Source organism: Aethalodelphis obliquidens, unplaced genomic scaffold (genome assembly GCF_003676395.1).
Source record: "Aethalodelphis obliquidens isolate GAN/ISIS:26980383/991018 unplaced genomic scaffold, ASM367639v1 scaffold16, whole genome shotgun sequence".
Lineage (NCBI taxonomy): Eukaryota > Metazoa > Chordata > Mammalia > Artiodactyla > Delphinidae > Aethalodelphis > Aethalodelphis obliquidens.
Window position 1 is genome coordinate 30,702,856 of NW_020837960.1, and position 25,641 is coordinate 30,728,496.

At 43.6% G+C, this 25,641-nt stretch overlaps 1 protein-coding gene across 2 annotated transcripts in view; it reads right to left on the reverse strand.

Annotated features, from left to right (window-relative positions):
• Nucleotides 1–25,641, reverse strand: part of ATP8A2 (ATPase phospholipid transporting 8A2) — a 447,814-nt gene that overhangs the window by 268,450 nt on the left and 153,723 nt on the right. For both annotated transcript variants that reach the window (XM_027116669.1, XM_027116670.1), the window contains exon 24: nucleotides 21,019–21,191. In XM_027116669.1, coding sequence (XP_026972470.1) covers nucleotides 21,019–21,191 — 173 coding nt within the window. The remainder of the gene's footprint in view (nucleotides 1–21,018; nucleotides 21,192–25,641) is intronic.

Below are 25,641 nucleotides of genomic sequence, written 5' to 3' on the forward strand. Positions count from 1 at the left end.
GAATTCTGTACAGTGATCGTCATCTCTATTTTTAAGGATTAAGTTGCTAAACTTAAGACAAAATAAATCAAGTTAATCTTAGGATAGTTTTAAGGGAAGATCGATATAGTAAACTAAATACAGTATTAAAGTTTCAGTTCCATGAAGATATTCCTTACTTTGGCTTCTATCAGCTGAAGTAACTTATCCTTTGTTGGAATGGCATCATTTTCGATTCAAAGCAGTCTCTGGTTTATTTTGCAAGGAAATATTTGTAAGGCTATCATCTCCTACTCATGCAGTTCTCCACACCCACCATTCACAACTCCCCCCAATCCTTTTACATACACAAACTCAGAATTGATTAAGGGAACTCCAGCTGAGGATTTTATTAATTAGTTTGGGCAGTATGGAAACCTAAGCTTACTATATCAGTTGGCTCAGGCTGGCATAAAAAAGTACCACAGACTGGGTGGCTTAAACAACAGCAATTTATTTTTTCTGCAGTTCTAGAGCTGGAAGTCCAAGATCAAGGGGCTGGCCAGTTGGGTGTCTGGTGAGAGCTGCTTCCTGGCTTGCAGATGGTGCCTTCTCGCTGTGTGCATACATGGCACAGAGCTCTCTCGTGCCTATTACAAGGACACTAATCTTATTGGATCAGGGCCCCACCTTTATGACTTCATTTTACCTTAATTACCTCCTAAAGGCTCTCTTTCTGAATACTGTCATATTAGGGGCTAGGGCTTCAACATACGAATTTCAGGAGGACATAATTATGTCCACAGTACTTATATTTCCTTTCACTATGTCTTTGGTCTTGGGCAAAGCATGAGGGGAGCCACTTAGATCTCTGTCATCTCATCCCCTTGAGTCCGTAAGGGTTTCAGCAAACCCACGGGATTGGCCTTGCTACAGGTAGCACGTGCATCCTACCCTGAATAGGCTTACGATTCAGCAAGCACGTCTGACCTCACCCAAAGCCCTGCCTCTCGGCCACCTTGACAGAGGGACTGAATTATGGGGGACCCTTCACCTTTCTCGACTTTTCCTCCTGTTCCAAGCCTGCAGCTAGAAATAGGGACTTCCTACAAGGCTCGTCCTCCTGGCTCTGGAAACCTAGAGGCAGCATCACTGACCAGTGAAGATCTCCATGCCTTGAAGGTGAAGACCCCCATGGTTCTGTGCAAACCCAGAGGAGCTCAAGGACCCTTTTCTCATGGGGAACTGGTCCAACAGCCTGGCTCACAAACCCAAAGCCAAAGAGCCTGGTAACTACACCTGATGGAAGCAAAACAAGTCAGGACAAGAGGTCACATGCTTTCAGGGGCTGCTTATAGGTGCTACTTCACGCATCAAGAGACTTAATACAGAAAAGCAACGGCCCCTCAAAATCGACTACAAAACATCTGAACTTCCTCCCACAGTCAAAAAGGGTGACAAACTTGTTCTATGAATGACGATGACAATGTCACCTAGTGTCCTAGAAGACCGATGTCACCTAATATGATGCACATTCCTCCTGAAGTCTTGTCCTCTCAAACCCAGCCTGGCCCGTCTAGAAGGACAGCCTCTCCCCGTGTTAAAAATTTCCATCACCTTCTACAAGCTGCACAGGGAATTCACCTTCTCCAGAAAACTTCCCCCGATTAGACAAACTCCAATAATAGATACTGGAACTTGCAGCTTTACGGTATTTAATTTGCGATCAATTCTCATCATCTACATGAGTCGTTTTATGTATTTTCTAAAGCCATATTATGGCTATTCATATTACTGTTTCTCACTAGATTGTATGTAAGCTAAGGGTGACTGTGTGTGTAACCCTGAGTCTCATTTTCACCCTGCAGCTGCACAACCTATCGTGACTGGCCAAAAACTGGCATCTGGCACGTGCTAGCTACAAGGTAAATGGAACAGGGGGGCATTTTCTCTAGCTTCTGACAGATCGACAGGCTGTCTCTGGGGGACTCTGGGCTCGGACACCCACCTGCACAGACCCAAATGCACGGCAGCTGCTGGAGAGTGCGCAGCACCGCGAAATGCTGGAAATTAATTTCCCTCCAGTGTCCCCTCTGACGTGGCCCGTCCTACAGTGAGTCTTAACTCATCTTCCACCCACCAACCCCGCTACACTCCATCCATCACTAGGAGTTACTGATTCTAACTCCTTAATGACCAAGAATCTGGATCCCCGTCCCTTGCAGAAAATCGATAAACTACATCTGACAGCTTTTTGCATCCCTACTCTGTGTCAGAGGCTCAGGCTACCACTACCCTAGTTCAATAGCACTAAGTTAAAGTACTGCAAGGGCCTCAGACCTCGCAGAGTCTATTTTGACCTTCGCATTGTTGCCTTCCCCCAAACACACGCCAGCTCTGTGAAACTGCTCAAAACCCCTCACCTTCCTCACCATCATCCTTAAAGCCTTTCAGCATGGCCTCTGGAGGGGGATCCGTGGGGTTCCCACCTTGGATCCGCTCACTGGAGCTACAGGGCACCTGGGGGCAACGCCTTCAGTTCTCTGAGGCTCAGGTCTCTAAACTGTACCATCAGGATGGCAAGCTTCCTCTCTGTGGGATCGTTTCAGGGGTTCTCAGAAGTGGTAGACGGTAGTTGTCTACAGAGGGTCGGGACATAGTGCTAACACGTGTTAGTGTCAATATCACTAGTATTCCCACCAACACCCTCCCCTTGGAACCAACAAGGCCGCTTAGCTCCCGAGATCTGACTTCACGGCACCTTGCATTGTACACTGTGTTCCTATTTGTCACATCTGGGCTGGCCCTCCCGGCACACTGAGTCCTCCTGGCAGGCACAGATGGTCCCGTTTGTGTTTATTCACCAACTTTAACTGATAGACACTTGCTTAGCTGGGTCACAGCGAAGAGCCTGGGCGGCCCTGTGATGTGGGGCAATGTGGTTACCTGTGCAATCCCACTAAAACCAGTTTATTCCCCCCCCCAAAAAAAGATGTTTAAAAGCCCTCTTAAAGCAGAAACTAACACACCGTTGTAAAGCAATTATACTCCGATAAAGATGGTTAAAAACAGAAAAAAGCCTCTTTTTCTCCTCAACATTAGCTAAATACACATGACACTGAATCCAAAGAAATCTTTAGCTTGAGACAGTCTCAGGTAGATAAGCGGAACTGCAAGGCCCCCAAGGATGGAATCACGCTAAAGACTCGGCTGCAGTTTTTAAATACAGGAAACACAAATAGGACCACAGCAAACCCCTGCCTTCTAACTTCTCTGATTAAAAATATTTTAAGGGCTTCCCTGGGGGCGCAGTGGTTGAGAGTCCGCCTGCCGATGCAGGGGACACAGGTTCGTGCCCCGGTCCGGGAAGATCCCACATGCCGCGGAGCGGCTGGGCCCGTGAGCCATGGCCGCTGAGCCTGCGCGTCCGGAGCCTGTGCTCCGCAACGGGAGAGGCCACAGCGGTGAGAGGCCCGCGTACCGCAAAAAAAAAAAAAAAAATTAAAAATTCATGAAATGTTGGTACCAGCCCTAATGCATTTGTTATTTATTATTCTTAAGTAGCTGTGCTTACACTTACATAGGTTAATGTACAATTACAGCTATATAGGAATAGAAACGCATATCCCAAGTGTCATGAAAGTAAATGAACATCATTAACATTTTTCTTCCATTTTTCAAACAGGCTTCACCGCCTTCTATATTCATCTTGTATTTGTTCCCAGATTTGATCATTCAAAATTCCTGTTTTCATGTGAAGCATTAGGGTTTGAAAAAATACTGAACATATACCTATATGTTCACTTGTTCGGTGATGTACAAATAAGCATATATTCCCTTACTCTTGTTATCTTCTGTCTCAGGAAAAATAATATATGTTCATCATGATTTTATAAAGACAAAATAAGGACTTAAGGCTCAATTATCTCTACATTGGCAAAATACCGTGATAACATAGGACTCCTAATTTCTCAGGCTCTGGTATTTTCAAACAACACCTATTCATTGAAACAAATAAAAGGAAAAATGCACCAACGACTGACAGATGGTTTTAACTTGGCGCTTGTATATTTGCGAAAGGATTACCTTCACGCTGGTGTATTTACTTTGGTCTTTAATGACTGGTGCACCCAACTGAAAGGACGCCCCTATGAGTACTTGCTTTGCAAGAGAAAAAGGCTGTCTCTGGTCTTCTCAGATGACCCAGATGTCAAGATTTTGATGGGATGTTGCGGGGGGCGAGTGGCTGTCTGTTTGCCTGTCTGCCTGTCTGTCTGCCTGTCTCTCATTTGCGGAGCTATCAGGACTCAGCCACTGGAGACTGTTGAGCCCGGGAACTTGGACAAACCTCAGTTACCTGATTAACGAGAAACAACAGGAACCAGACCTTTCAGCAGAAGCTCTCAGCCTCTGCTAACCCAGCAAAGCTGTGCAGAGGACCATAGTGAGCTCAGAAATCACCAATCAGAGAGCTCAAGCCAAGCCCAGGGATTCCAAAGTTTGGCAACTTTGCTTCACCAACCTGCCTTATCTCCTGTTGACAATTTACTTGTGACCCTAAGTGGGACTAAATGGAAATAAAATATCAAGAACTCTGAGAAACGAAAGACGAAAACGTTCTTCTCTTGTCTTGCATCCTCTCTCGAGTTCAACAAGTAAGAAATGGAATCACAGGGGCTCAAAGGAGAGAAGCCGTCCTACCCTTGTGATGGGAGGATGGACCGAGAAGACATCTGGCTGGTGAAACAAGTCAGTCTCAGAAGGGCAAACACTGCACAATTGCTCTCACATGAGGCGTCTGAAATATTGAAAGGTACAGAAATAGACAACAGAATGGTGGTGACCAGGGGAGGGGTGTGGGGGGCAGGGGAGCTTTGTCCAATGGGTACAAATTTACATTTATACACAAGGATTAAGTTCCAGAGACAGTGCCTGCAGTTCACAATGAGGTCCTGTGCACTTGACAATTTGTCAACAGGGTCCATCTCACGCTAAGCAGTCTTACTACACCAAACCAAACCAAACAAAAACAAAAACAAAAAAACCAGTGGGGGCTTCCCTGGTGGCGCAGTGGTGGAGAGTCCACCTGCCGATGGAGGGGACGCGAGTTCGTGCCCCGGTCCGGGAAGATCCCACATGCCGCGGAGCAGCTGGGCCCGTGAGCCATGGCCACTGGGCCTGCGCATCCGGAGCCTGTGCTCTGCAACGGGAGAGACCACAACAGTGAAAGGCCCGCGTACCACACACACACACAAAAACAAAAAACAAAAAAAAAACCAGTGGGACACAAGGAAACTCTGGGAGGTGGTAGATACGTTAATCACCCAGATTATGGTGGCGGTAAAAAGAGTGGATATATGCATCTTGACTCACCAAACTGTATATGTTAATTATGTGCTGTTTTTGGTACACCAATTAGACCTCAATAAAGTTGGAAAAAACAATCAGAAACAGATAAGCCTGCAGTCCGCGGGTGGTTGCAACTGCAAGGCCGGCCCTTCCTATTCAAACTGGAGGGCAGTAAAGCTTCAGGGTGGAGTAGTCCTTACGATTTTCAAAGTCATAAGAGGAATCCTGGCTGTCAAATCAGGAAAGGGAAGGCATCGATAATTCAGGAGGTGATAAATGAGGGCAAGTGTCAGATGTATAGACAGGGAAAGGGAAAACATAATTTTCTTTGGGACCAATTAAGGTAAGAGCTGCTTTGCATATTCTCAAGCAGAAAGATGTCGATGCTGTCAGAAGAAGTGGAATGTTTTTCCTAGTGAAAGTTAACATGACACTTTCTTGCATTAATGAAACACGTTCGGAACGACTGCACGGGAAAAAGAAAAAAGCACTTTAAGTACAAACCCTACCACAGGGAGAAACGAGGAGACAAACATTCACGACATACTGCACATGTTTAACTGAGCTCTGCTCTTGACTTTTCCTCCCCTGGTTTGTTCTTCTAGCAGGAAAGATGCCAAATATTATGAGCTCCTCTTTCAGAATCCTGGACCACAGTTTGACCTACCAACACCTTGTTTCGTCTGGCAAGCAGTATCGTCAAAAATAACAGGCACTGACAAATTAACCATTCATGAAAAGGCGGGGGAGGAAGAAACACGGGAAAAAATGTGACACGTTACGCGTCTCTGAGCGCCTCTGGCATCTCCTGTGGGTCCCAGTGTGTTGGAAGCAGCAGAGCAGAGGGATGGAGATCATGGGATTCTATCGCCATGATTCTTAGACTACGGCCGAAAGAGAAAAGGTCCTCATTCCTCACGCTGCCCATTTTCTACCTGAGCTTCTGTGTGGACCCACTAGTGTGAAGGGCACCAACCAGAGGGAATCCCCGCCATGTAAAGCACTTTTCAGAACTGTTCACATGGACAGTTGTATTATAGAAGAAAAGTGATGTGATCACACCGATTTCATAACCAATAAAAATGTTTTTCTAAGAGACGTGTTTCTAATTTCACAGCATATTGTTATAGTTCAAACCCTATTATTAAATGCCCCTCAAGAGATATTTCTGTCATGTTATCATACTGTAAGTACTACCTTTTAATGTGGGTTACTTAAAGAGGATTTTCCTGCATGCTCAACCTATACTAAAATATTTGCCCACATTCTATCACATGTACTATATATATCTCCCTACCAAACCATCCTGCTAGCTCACGACACAAGTAACCAAGTGGACGGGTTAACTTATTTTTCTATTTCTCACCCAAAGGAGTTATGTATAAATAGTGATGAGGGTGGAGTCAAGATGGTGGTGTGGGAAGACACCGAGTTAGTGTCTCCCCACAACTAGGGCACCTGCCGGCCACTGGTGGTGGACCCTGACACCCAAGGAGACAGGAGGAACCCCCAAGTGAACCACCGGGGGTCAGGCCAAAGCTCCTTCGGTGGGAGCTCCGTGTCCGAATCACTGGACTGACAGAGAACCTCAGATCCCAGGGAATATTCATCAGAGTGAGGTCTCATGGAATTCCTCATATGAGCACCAAGACCCAGCTCTACCCAACAGCCTACAAACTCCAGTGTTGGAAGCCTCAGGCCAAACAACCAGTAAGACAGGAACACAATCCCACTCGTTAATAATAAAAAAAAAAAAAAAAAACAGACAGCAAAAAAATATGTCACAGATGAATGAGCAAGGTAAAAACCTATAGGACCAAATAAATGAGGAGGAAGTAGGCAATCTACCTGAAAAAGAATTCAGAGTAATGATAGTAAAGATGATCCAGAATCTCGGAAACAGAATGGAGGCACGAATTGAGAAAATACAAGAAACGTTTAACAAAGATCTAGAAGAACTAAAGAACAAACAAACAGCGATGAACAACACAGTAACTGGAATGAAAAATACACTAGAAGGAATCAATAGCAGAACAACTGAGGCAGAAGAATAAGTAAGTGAGCTGGAAGACAAAATGGTGGAAATAACTGCTGAGGAGCAGAATAAAGAAAAAGAATGAAAAGAACTGAAGACAATCTCAGAGACCTCTGGGACAACACTAAACGCACCAACATTCAAATTATAGGGGTCCCAGAAGAAGAGGAGAAAAAGAAAGGGTCTGAGAAAATATTTGAAGAGATAATAGTCCAAAACTTCCCTAACATGGGAAAGGAAATAGTCACCCAAGTCCAGGAAGCACAGAGAGTTCCATAAAGGATAAACCCTAGGAAAAACACACCAAGTCACATATTAATCAAACTAACAAAAATTAAATTCAAAGAAAAAATATTAAAAGCAGCAAGGGAAAAACAAAATATAACATACAAAGGAATCCCCATAAGGTTATCAGCTGATTTTTCAGCAGAACCTCTGCAGCCCAGAAGGCAGTGGCAGGATATACTTAAAGTGATGAAAGAGAAACACCTACAGCCAAGATTACTCTACCCAGAAAGGGTCTCATTCAGATTCAACAGAGAAATCAAAAGCTTTTCAGACAAGCAAAAGCTAGAAGAATTCAGCACCACCAAACCAGCTTTACAACAAATGCTAAAGAAACTTCTCTAGGCAGGAAACACAAGAGAAGAAAAAGACCCACAAAAACAAACCCAAAGCAATTAAGAAAATGGTAATAGGAACATACATATTGATAATAACCTTGAATGTAAATGGATTAAATGCCCCAACCAAAAGACACAGACTGGCTGAATGGATACAAAAATAAGACCCATATATGTGCTGTCTACAAGAGACCCACTTCAGGCCCAGGGACACATACAGACTGAAAGTGAAGGGATGGAAAACGATATTCCATGCACATGGAAATCAAAAGACAGCTGAAGTAGCAATACTCGCATCAGATAAAACAGATTTTAAAGTAAAGGCTGTTACAAGAGATAAGGAGGGACACTACATAATGATCAAAGGATCAATCCAAGAAGAAGATATAACGATTATACGTTTATGCCCCAACATAGGAGCACCTCAATACATAAAGCAAATGGTAACAACCATGAAAGGAAAAATCAACAGTAACACAATAATAGTAGGGGACTTTAACACCCCACTTACACCAACAGACAGATAACCCAAAGAGAAAATAAATAAGGAAATACAAGCTTTAAATGACACAATAGACCAGATAGATTTAATTGATATTTATAGAACATTCCACCCAAAAGTGGCAGAATACACTGTCTTCTCAACTGATCATGGAACATTCTCCAGGATCACATCTTGGGTCACAAAGCAAGCCTCGGAAAATTTAAGAAAATTGCAATCATATCAAGCATCTTTTCTGATCACAACGCTATGAGATTGGAAAGCAATTACAGGGAAAAAAAACTGTAAAAAACACAACTACATGGAGGCTAAACAGTATGCTACTAAATAACCAAGAGATCACTGAAGAAATCAAAGAAGAAATTAGAAAATACATAGAAACAAATGACAATGAAAACATGATGACCCAAAACCTATGGGATGCACCAAAAGCAGTTCTAAGAGGGAAGTTAAGAGCAATTCGATCTCACCTCAAGAAACAAGAAAATCTCAAACAATCTAACCCTATAGACTTAAAACAACTAGAGAAAGAAGAGCAAAGAAAATCCAAAGTCAGTAGAAGAAATCATAAAGATCAGAGCAGAAATAAATGAAATAGAAACGAAGAAAACAAAAGCAAAGTTCAATAAAACTAAAAGCTGGTTCTTTGAGAAGATAAACGAAATCGATAAACCCTTAGCCAGACTCATCAAGAAAAAAAGGGAGAGGATGCAAATCAATAAAATTAGAAATGAAAAAGGAGAAATCACAACTGACACTGAAGAAATACAAAGGATTATAAGAGACTACTACAAACAACTATATGCCAATAAAATGGACAACCATGAAGAAATGGACAAATCCTTGGAAAGGTACTATTTTCCAAGACTGAACCAGGAAGAATTAGAAAATACAAACAGACGATCCTATCACAAGTAATGAAATTGAAACCACAATTAAAAATCTGCCAACAAACAAAAGTCCAGGACCAGATGGCTTCACAGGCGAATTCTATCAAACATTTACAGAAGAGCTAACACCAATCCTTCTTCTCAAACTCTTCCAAAAAATTGCAGAGGGAGAAACACTCCCAAATTCATTCTACGAAACCACCATCACACTGATACCAAAACCAGAAAAAGATATCACAAAAAAAGAAAATTGCAGACCAGTATCACTGATGAACATAGGTGCAAAACTCCTGAACAAAATACTAGCAAACAGAATCCAACAACACACTGAAAGGATCATATGCCATGATCAAGTGGGATGCAAGGATTCTTCGATATATGCAAATCAATCAATGTGATACACCACATTAACAAACTAGGGAGTAAAAACCATATGATCATATCAATAGATGCAGAAATGGCTTTTGACAAAATTCAACAGCAATTTATGATTAAAAACTCTCCAGAAAATGGGCATAGAGGGAACCTACCTCAACATAATAAAGGCCATATATGACAAACCCACAGCAAGCATCATACTCAATGTTGAAAAACTGAAAGCATTTCCACTAAGATTAGGAACAAGACAAGGATGTCCACTCTCACCACTCTTATTCAACATAGTTTTGGAAGTCCTAACCACAGCAACAGAGAAAGAAAAGAAATAAAAGGAATACGAACTGGAAAAGAAGAAGTAAAACTGTCACTGTTTGCAGATGACATGATACTATACATAGAAAATCCTAAAGATGCCACCAGAAAACTACTAGAACTAATCAATGAATCTGGTAAGGTTGCAGGATAAAAAATTAATGCACAGAAATCTCTGGCATTCCTATACACCAACAACGAAAAATCAGAAAGAGAAATTAAGGAAACACTCCCATTTACCATCGCAACAAAAAGCATAAAATACCTAGGAATAAACCTGCCTAAGGAGGTGAAAGACTTGTACTGAGAAAACTATAAAACACTGATGAAAGAAGTCAAAGATGACATAAACTGATGGAGAAATAGTCCATGTTCTTGGATTGGAAAAATCAATATTGTGAAAATGACTACACTACCCAAAGCAATCTACAGATTCATTGCAATCGCTGTCAAACTACCAGTGGCATACTTCACAGATTAGAACAAAAACTTTTACAATTCGTATGGAAACACAAAAGACCCCGAATAGCCAAAGCAATCTTGAGAAAGAAAAGCGGAGTTGGAGGAATCAGGCTCCCTGACTTCAAACTATACCACAAAGCTACAGTAATCAAGACAGTATGGTACTGGCACAAAAACAGAAATATAGATCAATGGTACAGGATAGAAAGCCCAGAGATAAACCCACACACATATGGGCACCTAATTTACAACAAAGGAGGCAAGAACATACAATAGAGAAAAGACAGCCTCTTCAATAAGTGGTGCTGGGAAAACTGGACAGCTACATGTAAAAGAATGAAATTAGAGCACTCCCTAACACTATACACAAAAATAAACTCCAAATAGATTAAAGACCCAAATCTAAGGCCAGACACTATTAAACTCTTAGAGGAAAACATAGGAAAAACACTCTTTGACATAAACCACAGCAAGATCTTTTTTGACCCACCTCCTAGAGTAATGGAAATAAAAACAAAATTAAACAAATGGGACTTAATTAAACTTCAAAGCTTTTGCACAGAAAGGAAACCATACACAAGACAAAAAGAAAACCCTCAGAATGGGAGAAAATATTTGCAAATGAGACAACAGACAAAGGATTAATCTCCAAAATATACAAACAGTTCATGGAGCTCAATATCAAAAGAAAAACAATCCAGTTAAAAAATGGGCGGAAGACCTAAATAGACATTTTACCAAGGAAGACATACAATGGCCAAGAGGCACATGAAAAGATGCTCAACATCTCTAATTATTAGAGAAATGCAAATCAAAACTACAATGAGGTATCACCTCATGCCGATCAGAATGGCCATTATCAAAAAATCTAGAAACAATAAATGCTGGAAAGGGTGTGGTGAAAAGGGAACCTCCTGCAATGTTGGTGGGAATGTAAATTGATACAACCACTATGGAGAACAGTATGGAGGTTCCTTAAAAAACTAAAAATAGAACTACCATACGACCCAGCAATCCCACTACTGGGCATATATCCTGAGAAAACCATAATTCAAAAAGAGACAGGTACCACAGTGTTCACTGCAGCACTGTTTACAATAGCCAGGACATGGAAGCAACCTAAGTGTCCATCGACAGATGAATGGATAAAGAAGATGTGGCACATATATACAATGGCATATTACTCAGCCATAAAAAGAAACGAAATTGAGTTATTTGTAGTGAGGTGGATGGACCTAGAGTCTGTCATACAGAGTGAAGTAAGTCAGAAAGAGAAAAACAAATACTGTATGCTAATGCATATATATGGAATCTTAAAAAAAAAAAAAGGTACTGACGAACCTAGTGGCAGGGCAGGAATAAAGACGTAGACATAGAGAATGGACTTGAGGACACAGGCTGGGAGGGGGAAGCTGGGGAGAAGTGAGAGTAGCATCGACATATATACACTACCGAATGTAAAACAGATAGCTAGTGGGAAGCAGCTGCATAGCACAGGGAGATCAGCTCGGTGCTTTGCGATGACCTAGAGGGGTGGGATAGGGAGGGTGGGAGGGAGGCTCAAGAGGGAGGGGATATGGGGACATAGGTATGCATATGGCTGATTCACTTTGGTGTACAACAGAAACTAACACAGTATTGTGAAGCAACTATACTCCAATAATGATCTTTTAAAAAAACAAAATAAATAGCGATAACATGTAACTTTTACCTGGAGGAGAGAATCAAACATAATAGAAACCCCTAAAAGTCAAAAGTTGATCTCGCAGAATGATAAGCATAAATTATTTCCTGAAATAGTTATTTAAGATGAAAACAGTCTTTAACTTCTAAACATGAGTCATCACCAAAATTATCTTTGGTTTACAAAAGTTTAATAAGAATTTTTTTCTATGCTAGAAATGTTTAGAAAGGGATTCCTTTTTCTACTCTGGATTAATTCTCCGAAATCTCCAAATATGCCAGTCTCTACAATGGTTAACACAAGCGATTTTTTTCAACACTCCAAAATCTTCATCCGCCTAATTTTCATTCCAGAGAAATACTAGTAAAACCTGTGGGTGGAAAAACATTTCTTACACATTGGGCTTCTGGAAATTGTTTTCATTCAACATGCTGCCCAAGACCTGTTACATCTGAGCACTCATCTTTGCAGACTAACAATAAGGCCAGTTAGGACCACATAAATTGCTGCAATCATTCAAATAATAGCATTCATTTTAGAGCTCACCCCCAAAAACCTGTCTGAAAATGAATTCTCCCTTAATTGCATTTAATCAACAAATGGGCAAACATACACTAAGCCATAATACAAACAGCCCAAGGATAGGCTTACAACCTTGACAAGTTAATAACGCTCTCTGGAATAAAAGATCCAAGGAGGGAACTGACTTTTAACTAAACATGTAGGATGCTGAGAAATCACACCATGAAAGAAACCAAAGAAAAGTTTTATTTTTACAACTGTATGACTGGATCCCCACCAACATAGAGGCCAATCAAAACATGATCGGTGGTACAATTTTAATTAGTGTGTCTGAACTCTGTTTTGATACGATTCTTGGGGATGGTTCACAGGCTGAAAGATACCACACAACAAATGCACAGCATCCTGAGATGTCTTAGCGTCCATCACACCTCCAGCCGGAGTGGAGACCAAGTGGGAAGAGGCAATTCCCTTCCACAGGAGCAGTCCCCAGGAAGGACCGATGCACAGGGTTTGGATAAGGGCGTCAGAGGCTTCAGAGAGTCCACAAAACGGGTATAAGACCGAGCCAGTCGTGGGAACGACAGACTGTCAGCATGTCAAAATGCAGCATCAGTTTCTCTCTAGAGTCTGCTCATATGTGTCCTGCCACAAAATAATCTCTCATCTGCTCCCTTTTCCAAGTGAGACTATAAAGTCCAGCTCTGCTGACTAAACAGGGGACAGCACGTGTCTCCCAACCAGGCAGGGAGTGAGCTACTGACTGTACCTAAGACACATCTCTTTGCTTTCCTAGGGAACGGGCACAGATACTTTTGCAAATTTCTGTGCTGCTTACTTTTTAAAAAAAATTTATTTATATATTTTTGGCTGCGTTGGGTCTTCGCTGCTGCGTGCGGGCTTTCTCTAGTTGCGGCAAGCGGGGGCTACTCTTCGTTGCAGTGCGCGGGCTTCTCATCGCGGTGGCTTCTCTTGTTGCGGAGCACGGGCTCTAGGCACGCGGGCTCAGCAGCTGTGGCTCGCGGGCTCTAGAGCGCAAGCTCAGTAGCTGTGGCGCACGGGCTTAGTTGCTCAGCGGCATGTGGGATCTTCTCGGATCAGGGATCGAACCTGTGTCCCCTGCATTGGCAGGTGGATTCTTAACTACTGCGCCACCAGGGAAGTCCCTATGTTGCTTACTCTTGAATGCGTTATTATTGTACGGCAATCATCATGTGTCCTTGCAAAGACTGAGCTACAAAAATCTTATTCATAGTGATACTTAAAATAGTGAAAAAACCCCTCTTAACCTGAATATTCAACAACTAGGAATAAATTAAACCAACCATTGTGTTTTCATAACAGAACACTACAAAGCTTTTTTAAAACACATTTTATGTTACTATTTGCCGTAGAAACTGTGTAGCATCTTTTCACTTTACATATTGTGAACTGGCTAACGCTCTTTCAAGAAAAAGCATTTTAACTGAAAAAGATCTCCATTTAAATACCAATTGCTAACAGTAATGATCTCTAGTCTACGGGACTGTGAATGCTGTGTTTTTTCTTCTTGCTTATCTGCCCTTTCTAACTTTTCTCCACAAGAAATATAAATCACTCTACAGTTAGCAAAATCAGCCCCGAAAGTTTCTGGAAACATTGGTTGTTCTCCCTCAGCCCTCTCCTCTGGAGTGTCTTTACTCCTTCGGTATCAGAGTAAGTACATACATGTTTATCTTCAAATCGATCCTGAAAGACAGAAGTCTAAACACATTGGAGAAAATAAACGATGTCTTCTGAGGTCCCTAATTTGCACAATCAGGGGGAAATCTCTGCTGTGATGTTTTCCTTCCACTCCATCTCCTGCCCAGAGACTCAAAGCCATAAATCACGTCTGCCCGGGTGGCGGCACTGGGGCCCTGAGCATCTCCTGTGTTTGCAGGGGGCTGCAGTGAGGCCATCTATCAGCTCCCTCACAAGGGGAGCCCTGATGACTCTTTCATGACTCTTTTCCTGACAATACAAACCTTTTAAACTTCTCAATGTTCTCAAGAGGTCGAAGTGTCCCCCCAGCTCCCATCTGTGCCTACAAAATTGATCCCCATTTTGACAGAAATAAAGAGCTGCACAGAAAAAGGGAAAATGAAAACAAGAAAGACGGTCGTTTTAAGTAAAGGAAAACAAGGAAGAGAGAACAGAGAACTCCTTCTTCAACACACTGAAAACGGTTTACCCATTTTCTACATGACTGTTATCCCCCTGGAGAATGGTAAATCCCACAAGACTTTATGCTAAATCGGTGTAAACAAATTCTACTTTTTGAAAAATGTGTTAAAAGCCAAACCTGTCATCTGACACTGAGTCTTGACAGTAATAAACATGGGACCATGGCTCTGCTGGCAGAGACAATTACATGACTCAAGAGCAGAGGCCCTGATCTCATTCAGATCCAGGAAGCACAGCTAACGCCTCTATCACCTGCTGAACCCGGGGGCAAGATGATATAATTTGTCTCAGGCTCTTATTTCCTCATTTATGGAAACCAAGACAACACTTATCAAAGATCAACAAATCGCGAGACTGCAGTTTCAGACCTCGACATCGTAATTTGTTTATACGGTTTAGTCTCTCTAAAAGTCCCTTGGATATAACATCCTGCCTGTTCCGCTATGAGAAGGCTCTGGCAACGGAGAGGAGTACCACTGTACTGTATCACTGAGACAGTAAACTAGGAGGACCAGTGGGGAGACCAGCAGGGATGAGGCAGTGCGGGGACCAGAGAGGATGGTGACCCGCTCAGTCACATTCCAACTAAAGGTGCCCAAGAACGTCAGTGTGAAAAATCCCAGGTGTACATGGATCTACAGATCTGGAGCTCAAGGAAGAGGCCACGCTGGACACGCAGACTGGGAAGGTCATCTACTCTCAACCCTGACTACTCATCAGAACCACCTGGAAGTTCATAAACTTCCTAGACTTCTGCTTTAATTGTTCTGGGGTACGATCTGGGGCTCACGACCTTCTTTGTTTGATGTCTCTCAACAAAAATTTTGTGCAAATAAATAAAACTTCCATCCAACATTTCATTTTTTTCATTCAACAAACATTTCAATTCAAGGGATGCGTTCTTGTGTTCATTTGCCTATATCTTTAAGGTAAAGTTAACATAAAATTAACCACTTAAAGTGTAACAGTTCAGCGGCATTTAGTACGTTCACGATGCTGTGCAACCATCACCCCCATCGAGTTCCAGAACATTATCATCGCCAAAAGGAGACCTCGTACCCACTCAAAAGTCACTCCCAATTCCTCCTCCCCCAGCCCCTGAAAACCACTAATCTGCATTCCCTCTGGATGCATGTGCTTATTCTGAATATGTCATAGGAATGGAATCCTATAATACGTGGTCTTTTGTGACCGGCTTCTTTCCCTACCTATGTTTTCGAGGTATATCCACGCTGTAGCACGTATCAGTGCTTCATTCCTTCTTATGGCTGAAAAAAAGTCCGCTGTATGGACAGACCGCATTCTGCTTGCCCATTCATCCATCGATCGACACTCGGGTTGTGTCCACCTTCTGGCCATTATGACTAGTGCTGAGGATCACTGATGGAGAAGGTGGATGAGCAGAGGGCACGCGCCAGAGAAAGACGCAGGGTGGGAATACAACAGGGTCAAGGGCAAACCCTTGGAAATACAGCATTTCCAAGGTGCTGTGAAAGAGTCCATGGGGGAATACATAACTAGGGAGAAGAGGGGGGTGTCACGGAAACAGAATCCAAGGGGAGCCCTGGATATCAGAGGCTGAGGATGAATCCAGAAAGGAATTGAGAGGCTGTGCATATGGCAAGATGGAGGTCTTCCTGGAGGAGGTCTGATTTCAAGGAGGAGGGGCGTGCACGAGAGGCAAGGGCTACAGACACACATTCATCATTCGCACTTAAGGCAAAGACCAGTCTTGTCTCTGTTCTCCTACGATGCCCAGGAACGGCCAATATCAAGCCTAAAATAAAGATCTTACTGGACAAACCAGTTTACACCTCAACAAATAACACCCCTGCCAGACAACAGTAAACTGCCGTCCACATTGACCGGTAACTGTTCCGCTGACCAGATGATGACTTTTTGAGGATTTTAACCACGTGTAAAATACTCGGGAATAGCAATGTGTAATTAGCAAAATAGTGTGATTCCAATCTCAGCGAAATCTTTAACAAATTCTTAGACTTTCCCTCTTTCTGCTGCCTGAAGTATTGTTTTAGTTTAAAAGTACTTATCCATTTTCACACAACCTTTGCCAGTCTCTGAATCAATACAGCTGGGAGACAGTGCATCACGATTTCACTGAAAAATTATTTTCTGAAAAAAAAAAAAAAAACTACTTTGTTATTGGAGAAAAGGGTAACTTTTATAACTATTGCATTTTAAAGATGAAAAGTGTGAAAAGGTGAACCTTATATTTGAAGTCACATATTAAATTTAACTGAAGTTTAAATTCTCAGTGAATAGAAAGCACATCTGAAAAGTGAGTGCTTTAAAAAAATTTTTTAAAAGTCTGTGGGTTTTTTCTTTTCCTTAATCTGAAGTATGAGACCAGCCAAGAAACGTCTCCTGAAGGTAAAATAGTGCACCATCCTGGATTCCTTTTCTCAATTAGTGTTTCTATTTTGTAGACAGTAACCGTATTAATTTGAAATTTCCTCCTTCAGTGCCAATTCCAGTTTGAACGCCTTCCTGTGGAGCCGTTAGGGGTACAGCGTGATGTGACACACGAAGCCCTCTGAGCGCAGGCACAGTCAGAAGGGGAAAAAGATGTTTTTCCTTGGTATCAAGCACCTGGCAAGCAGAGCGCGTACTCCCATAGAGCCTGGAAGGCATTCCTGGCTCTCCCCTGAGAATCCAAATGGACTCGTTCTGATTTCCCTCTGAAAAACCATGAAGTTAGAGCACGTGTGCTACAGTTTACCAGATTTTCCGCGTCTCTTGCTGTTTCTGGTGTGGTGTGTCTCTGCTCACCGCCACAGCGCGGTGACGGCTCCCTAATGTGGCAACTGCTGGGGACCGTTGACTTTCTCACCGTGACCTCAGGCTCTACGTGAGACAGTGACCACCTTCGGTGGTGACACTTCGTAGACATCAGGTGCTGCCCACCCAGCCACTTAACAACGTAGACCCAAAGGGGGAAATTGTGAGCAAGTCCTTCCCCATCATTCTTTCTAGCCTTCTTGCCCTGTGTATGTCCCTCATCTAAACCTTCCCAGTGGAATCCAGGAAAGAAAGCACAGTGCCAACTGCTCAGAAAAGTGGGCTTGCTAGATAACGACACCAAAACACAAGGGACGGAAGAAAAACGCTTCATGAAAATTAACATCTTTTGTGCTACAAACAGTACCACTGAGAAAATGAAAAGACAGCCTACAGAAGGAGAAAAAACATTTGTAAATTATATATCTGATAAATACTTTATCCAGAATACATAAAGAACTCTTACAACTCAATAATACAAGAGACAAATAAACCCATTAAAAAAATGTGCAGAGGACTTGAACAGACATTTCTCCAAACAAGATATATAAATGGCCAATAAGCATATGAAAAGATTCTCAGCATCGTCAACCATCAGGGAAGTGCCTATCAAAACCACAATGACAGACTTCCCTGGTGGTGCAGTGGATAAGACTCCACAGTCCCAATGCAGGGGGCCCGGGTTCGATCCCTGTTCAGGGAACTAGATCCCACATGCATGCTGCAGCTAAGGAGCTGGTGAGCTGCAACTACAGAGCCCGCCTGCCGCAACTAAGACCCAGCGCAACCAAATAAATAGTAAAAAAATAAAAGAAAACCCACAATGAGGAATCGCCTCACACCTACGAGGATACCCAATCAAAACATGGATAATAACAAGCGTTGGCCTACATGTGGAGAAACTGGAACCTTCACACACTGCTAGTGAGAATATAAAACGGTATAGTCACTTTGGAAGCCAGTCAGACGGTTCCTCCAAAGGTTAAATATACAGTTACTTCCTGACCCAGCACCTTCCCTCCTGGTGTGTACCCAAGAGAAATAAACACAGAAATCCATACAAAACCTCGTACATGAATCTTCACAGCAGCATAACTCATAATAGTCAAAGAGTATCAACAGGGCTTCCCTGGTGGCGCAGCGGTTGAGAGTCCGCCTGCCGATGCAGGGACACGGGTCCGTGCCCCGGTCCGGGAGGATCCCTCATGCCGCGGAGCGGCTGGGCCCGTGAGCCATGGCCGCTGAGCCCGCGCGTCCGGAGCCTGTGCTCTGCAACGGGAGAGGCCACAACAGTGAGAGGCCCGTGTACCGCAAAAAAAACCAAAAACAAAAACAAAACAAAAAATAAAAAATAAAAATAAATTAAAAAGGGAGGGGACCACCATAAAACCAGGAAGCACGGTCTTTCATTTCCAGATGCTCTGATCATCCCTCACTGTCTCAGGTCCCTCAGAGCTGTACTGAGCGTCCTGACTTCCAGGCAAAATGGGCTTCTCATCCATTGTTTCAAGCGCATTTGAATCTGTTCCTCGCCCCCATGGTCCTCAGATGTCCTACAGCCACACGCACAAAAGCAACATTTCTCTCCAGCAGGGAGGCCCCACCAGCCTCCAGCGCCCCCTGGCCTTCGGTGGCAGGTTCCAAATTACGAAAAGGGATCAGGACAGAGAAAAGACACGGAATATCATGATGTGAAGACAGATGGTCAGGGCTCTGGGGGGAGGTGCACTCGTGGGGACAGTGAGAACAGATTCTTTGGTCTCGTACAGAAACCAGTAGGAGGAGGGGGCAAGGCTGGGGAGACCTGGGAGAGAAGACCTTCCTGATGGCAGGGCAGTGGGGCTTGCCCTCAGACCGGCTGGGCATCCCCAGCGGGCAGGGTCCTGCAGTCTGGGCAGAGACGCATGGCATCACCAGGGCCTTCGGGTAAGGCAGAAATGCCAAGGCCACTTGTCAATGTGACAACGGTTATTCTAACTGGACCAGGCTCAAACCCACAGGAGGCGCTCCTCAGAGACTAAAACAGCAAGGAAGTTCAAAGCATCTTGATAACAGGCTTCTGAGAAAGTATCAAAGGAAACAATGTAGGAAAAGTGTATAACCGTAAAATATAAGAACAGGCAGCAGTGAAATGATGAATCCAGCAATATGCATTGAGCATTTAACAACCACAGACGAGGCGCGGCCTGAACACAGTGCTTTCAGAAACGGGAAGCTCCCCTCTCACCTTTCAAGTTGTTTGCTGCAAAACTGGGATGGTGCTGCTCGTCTTTACTTAGTTTATCCTCTTTATATCGTGCTTTGCTTCATTGCACTTCATCAGATACTGTGTTTTTTACAAATGGAAAGCTTGTGGCAACCCTGAGCTGAGCAAATCTACTGGTGCTCTTTTTTCCAGCAGCATCTGTTCACTTTGTATCTCTGTGACTCTGTGTCACGTTTTGGTAATTCTTAAAATATTTCAAACCCTGGACGGCAAAAATGACCGCCGCTGAAGGCTCAGGTGATGGTTAGCATATTTTTAGCAATAAGATATTTCTGATTTATTTGTACGTTTTTTAGACACAATGTTACTGCACACTTAACAGACTACAGTAGAGTGTAAAAATAACTTATACACACACTGAGAAACCAAAAAATTCTCCTGACCTGTGTTATTGCAATATTCGCTTTATTGTGGTGGTCTAGAAACAAACCTATCGTATCTCCCAGGTCTGCCTATAATTTGCCTGACTTTCAAATCTCTATCAAAACTGGACCTTCTATAGCCAGTAGCCAATGGGTTGTTAACAATCCCACCCCAAAAACCCTTCCCAGATTTCGAGAAAAGCCAGCAGGGGCATCTGGTTAGATCTTAAAACAAAAATTGTCACAGCACGGTCCCCAGCCAAAGCTCCTTGTGGACTGAAAAGCAGCACCGACGGTCCCTCAGGAAAGAGGCATCCAAACCCCACAAGACTTGGAAGTTGAGAGCATCCATCCGGAACCAAGGAACCAAGTCCCTGGGACCCTTCTAACATCCCACGAGCTGGAGGCCGAGTGTTTCATTTTACCTATGTGAATATGACCAGAGACCCTGGCTTTGATCACTCTGATCTGCTCAGAAGTCAATAAACAAAACAAAAATGCAAAAACCACTAACCGCCTTGCGCGCAATCTGTGAGCGGACAGTTGAATGTGTATTATTGTTTTGCTTTTTTTTTTTTCCCCAAAGCTTATTCCCATGAATGGTTCTTTCACGTAAACCCAGGACTCAGACAAGTCAGAATATGAGTCTCGGGCAGCCTCCGTGAGCCTACCTGCAGCATATGACCGCTTTGCATGAGAGGGCCAAGTCCAGGAAGCTTCTCCTGACCTCGAAGGACAGCGCGTACTTCAGGGTGTGCCCGTCGATGATGAGGGCCGCGTCGTTCTCCTTGCCCAGAAGACTCCCAAGGTCAGCGCAGTGCTGAGTAATGGCTGCCCGCGTGGCCTGAAACAAGGGAGGGGGGGCGGACGTTTCACATTTTAATAAATCAAAAACAGAAGCTTTTAAAAAGCAGAAAGAAAGGCCCAGAAATCCAAAGTACGTTCCTTAAAATGAAAACATGCCCATTCTAATGTGAAACATACAGAGCTCAACTTGGCATATTTACACATTAAATGACACTGGCCTGCCCTCTGGGTCTGTGCTATGGGTGAAAACATCCCCATCGTGAAATTTTTTTTTTTAAAGCTTTTTTTTTGATGTGTACAATTTTTAAAGCCTTTATTGAATTTGTTACAATATTGCTTCTGTTTTATGTTTTGATTTTTTTGGCCCCAAGGCATGCAGGACCTCAGCTCCCCAAAGAACCTGCACCCCCTGCATTGGAAGGCCAAGTCTTAACCACTGGACTGCTAGGGAATATCACATAGTGATATTTACATTTGATATTTACAATAACCTACTCTGGTTGCCATCTATCCAAATTCTTCTCCATTGGAACTTTAATTGCTTAGGTTCTGATGACTATCTTTCTCTCCCCTCCTTTACACTACACACATATTATTCTTGGTGTCCCTAGAACAGGAAACTCCATAAAAACAAATACATTTTTTGGGAAAAGGTAACGTTGCTGGAGCTTAAATGCCAAGCATCTCTCAGTTCACACAAGGTCACCTTTAAAGCATCCAAAAGATATTAGAGGATATAAAAATAACACAAAAGATGAATTTCCATTCTCTGCTGAGATCTGCAGATTAAACCATTTCTCTCCACGTATCATCAGAGTAAGAAACGAACTGATAATTTTTTCATGTTACAAAAAATATCCAATAAATTAAACTGCCAATACGTTTTAAAACATTGCTACCAACCTAAATAAGTGCTTTGGTGTGATGTCTACGATCAGATGGAATTAAAGCATAGAACCACTTTTGAGATTTAAAAACAAGGACGTTCTGATCTTCCAACGGAATCTGTGATTACGAATAGGATATCAAGTTCAAATATAATATATAAAAGACAATTTTTGGTTCATGATTAAAAGCCTGCTTAAGTTAATCAGGGAAGTACATAGGTCAGCTGAAATTATTCCGTCTGGACAACTGTCCTTCGGCTATTAAGTTATATTTACATCTATCATCTGGTAACATAAATTACAATTAAGAACTACGTGGGGGCTTCCCTGGTGGTGCAGTGGTTGAGAGTCCGCCTGCCGATGCAGGGAACACGGGTTTGTGCCCCGGTCCGGGAGGATCCCACGTGCCGCAGAGCGGCTGGGCCTGTGAGCCATGGCCGCTGAGCCTGTGCGTCCGGAGCCTGTGCTCTGCAACGGGAGAGGCCACAGCAGTGAGAGGCCCGCGTACCGCCAAAAAAAAAAAAAAAAAAAAAAAAAAGTAATATGTGGAATGAACAGGGATTCTTCCAGCCCTCGTTAAACTGAGGATCAGCTACCATCACCAAGTGAGAAGCAGAATATACGATCTTACTGCTCGGTTACCCTTTAAACAAGAGACTTTGACAATATTAAAAAGCTGCACCTAAGGCACAGTTGGGGTGCTATGGTTAGGCGGCCTGGGGTCTGGCCCCGACTCTCCACTTACCACCTCTGTGACCTTGGGCAAAATACAGAACCTCTTTAAACAGCAGTTTTCTCGAGGGTAAAACAGAGCTAAGGATGCTCACTTCGCATACTCACTTCATAGCACTTTTCTTATGAAAAGTGAGCTACTCGGAGTAATCTACTTGGCATATAATTAGCATCCAGTAAAACCCATTCCTCTTCCTGTTACTATTTATTCATGAAGAACTTCCTACACCAAGGAAAACACACACCTCCGCCACTTCAGACAGTGAATAAATGCCCTAAGTGACAACGCCTGCTTTGTCAATGCAATAATAGAGGAATTGATAAAATAATGCTCTAAGAAAAGAAGTCAAATTGACTTTTACTAAAAATAAAGGACACTTTATACTTCTAACTCTTGGTTAGTTGCGTAATCCCGAATCTCAAACAAAACATCTATGTTTACTTTATCTGTGCAAACAGCCTGCCCTTTAGAGTTTGGGTAGAGAAGAAAATTCCACCCACTTAGGGAAACCCCAGCTTGGCAGCCTGGGGGTGTCACCGGGGGAATCAGACAGGTCCGGGCAACTCTGGAGGGCGTGCCTGCCGGGGTCCAAGCACAGCAGACAGAAAACCCTCCTGGGAAACGTCTTGCCAAAGCAATCAGGCCGGTTTGCAGATTTGGTCCACGGACAGCAAGCCGGCGCCGTGGCAGAGGCTCAGACCAGCCCAGGGTCCTTCGAGGAAGAGGCTGAGGGCACAAGTCCCTGAGGTGCGCAGACCCTGCCTACGGCTCTTCTTTATGGGGACACAGCACCAGTGGAGCTACGCAGAGGCAGTGATATTATGAAGGGTACTTTCTCTACTTGGGATTATTTCTGGAGTGTGCATGAGGACAGACCGGACACTGACAGCTCTTCTTCCTGGGGGAGGTCCAAGTGTTGGTGGTTGACCACCTATCACTGTGGGAGGCTCGGGCATGATGCGGAGGGGTACCACCAGAAGAAGCCTGAGCAAAGGGAATATGATGGGAGAAACATGCTGAGAAAACTATGTTCCTGATGTTACCAAGGCGGTTGCCCCAGAATCATACCCCTGCCCTTCCCGGGAATGGAAACCAATAGCTCTTATCTAAGTTTCAGGAGGAAGCTGACAAGAACTGCTTAGAAACATCTAGGCCCAAGATGGCGGAAGACTTGACTTCCAGTGGACTTTGAGCCTCACTGTACCCTCGTTAGCTGCTAAATGACACACCCACCAGTGCCAGGACAGTTGCCAGTTGCCATGACAACAACCAGAAAAACCCAAACGACGACTGAAAAGGAGTATTACATCAGTTCCGGGTCCAAACACATCCCTATTCCCGGATAACCCCTGAATATTCCTGCTACTCTTTCCAAATCCCTCCCTTTCACTCTGACCCTCCTATATATTTGGTATATGTGTCAGCTTCTCAACCCAGTTGGCCGCTTCTCCATTCTTTGGCCGTTCGGTAAAGCTTGCGCTGTCCCAGTGTCAGCATCAGTCTTGTTACTGGCTGTGCGATCCCTCTTCCTCCCTCCACCCCTCAACCCTAGCTTCCCCCTCCGGCCACATGAAGACACAGCATGAAGACAAACCAGGAAGAGAACCCTCATCAGGCCCTGGATCTGCCGGCACCTTGATCCTGGGCTTTCAGCCTTCACAACCGTGAGGAGTGAATTCCCGGTGTTTAGGCCACCCAGACCATGGTACTTTTGTTACAGCAGCCTGAGCTGACTAAGACGAAGGGTCACTCCTGGAACTCACTGGCGAGAGGATATAGAGATGAAAGGACCATGTGGGCACAGTCAGTACGCAAGCAACAAGCTGTCACGTTTACTGTCTGGAGTAAGGTTTCTACTTTCACATCGTAACTGCAGGGACAGCATACACAACACGGGAGACAAGGCTGTGAATGCATGGTGGGGTTGGGAGTGGCAGGTGGTCAGGGCAAGGCCTTTAGGAGCAGGCGATGCCCATGGGGGTAATGACCCCTTGGCGGTGCTGAACTGCACCCTGTAGAAACATGGCGGCCAAGCTGTCCACTTGCAGTGAGAACACCAAACATTCCTAAATCGCGCAACACCGATAAAAGAGACTTCACATTTATATTCCACTGACCGGGCACTTTCTCACCCGCTGGTAAAGAGTACAGTACATTAATAAATGGGTTCAACTGAACAATTACATGAGTCAAACCTATTACCGTCAACCAACCAAGATGTAGTTACTGAAGTTCCTACTATGCTCTATGGTATCTACCCCCATAAGTCCTACAATACAATCAGGGTGGCAAATACACACACAAAAGAATGAACTAATCAAAACCTAATATTCTCCTGATGGGCAGATTATAGACCCCACCAGGATCATACCTTGCCTGGTGTGGCTCATTTTTGTGTTTAGCTGGAATTATACTAAATTTTAAATTCTATGAAGGCACAAACTCCTTCTGCCAAAAATCTCTGATCACGAGAGCGCAAGGCAGGCGCGCCATAAATGTGCTGACTCCCTAAATTAACTGATGTGTCTAAGCTAAGCCTTCACTGTAATATCTTTAAGAGATTATTTACTGGTCTTCGAGGCATCTGTTTGTCTGACCTTCTTGTGGGCTATTCAGCCTTCCTGGTATATTTTTACGTTACATCTTCCTTAAAAACGATCAGTCCTTGATTCTTCTTATTCCATGTATCCTAGACTCTTTGCCTTCAATGTCCTCGAGGCCTAACCTTCCCCCTTACCTGAACCATCCTGTTCTCCCGGCAGTTCATCTGCTCAGAATCACACCTGTGCCTTTGAGACTGAAAACCTTTCCTACCACTAAACTCCCTCCAGATTCATCCTTCCAACTCTACCCTTGTCTCCAGCCTC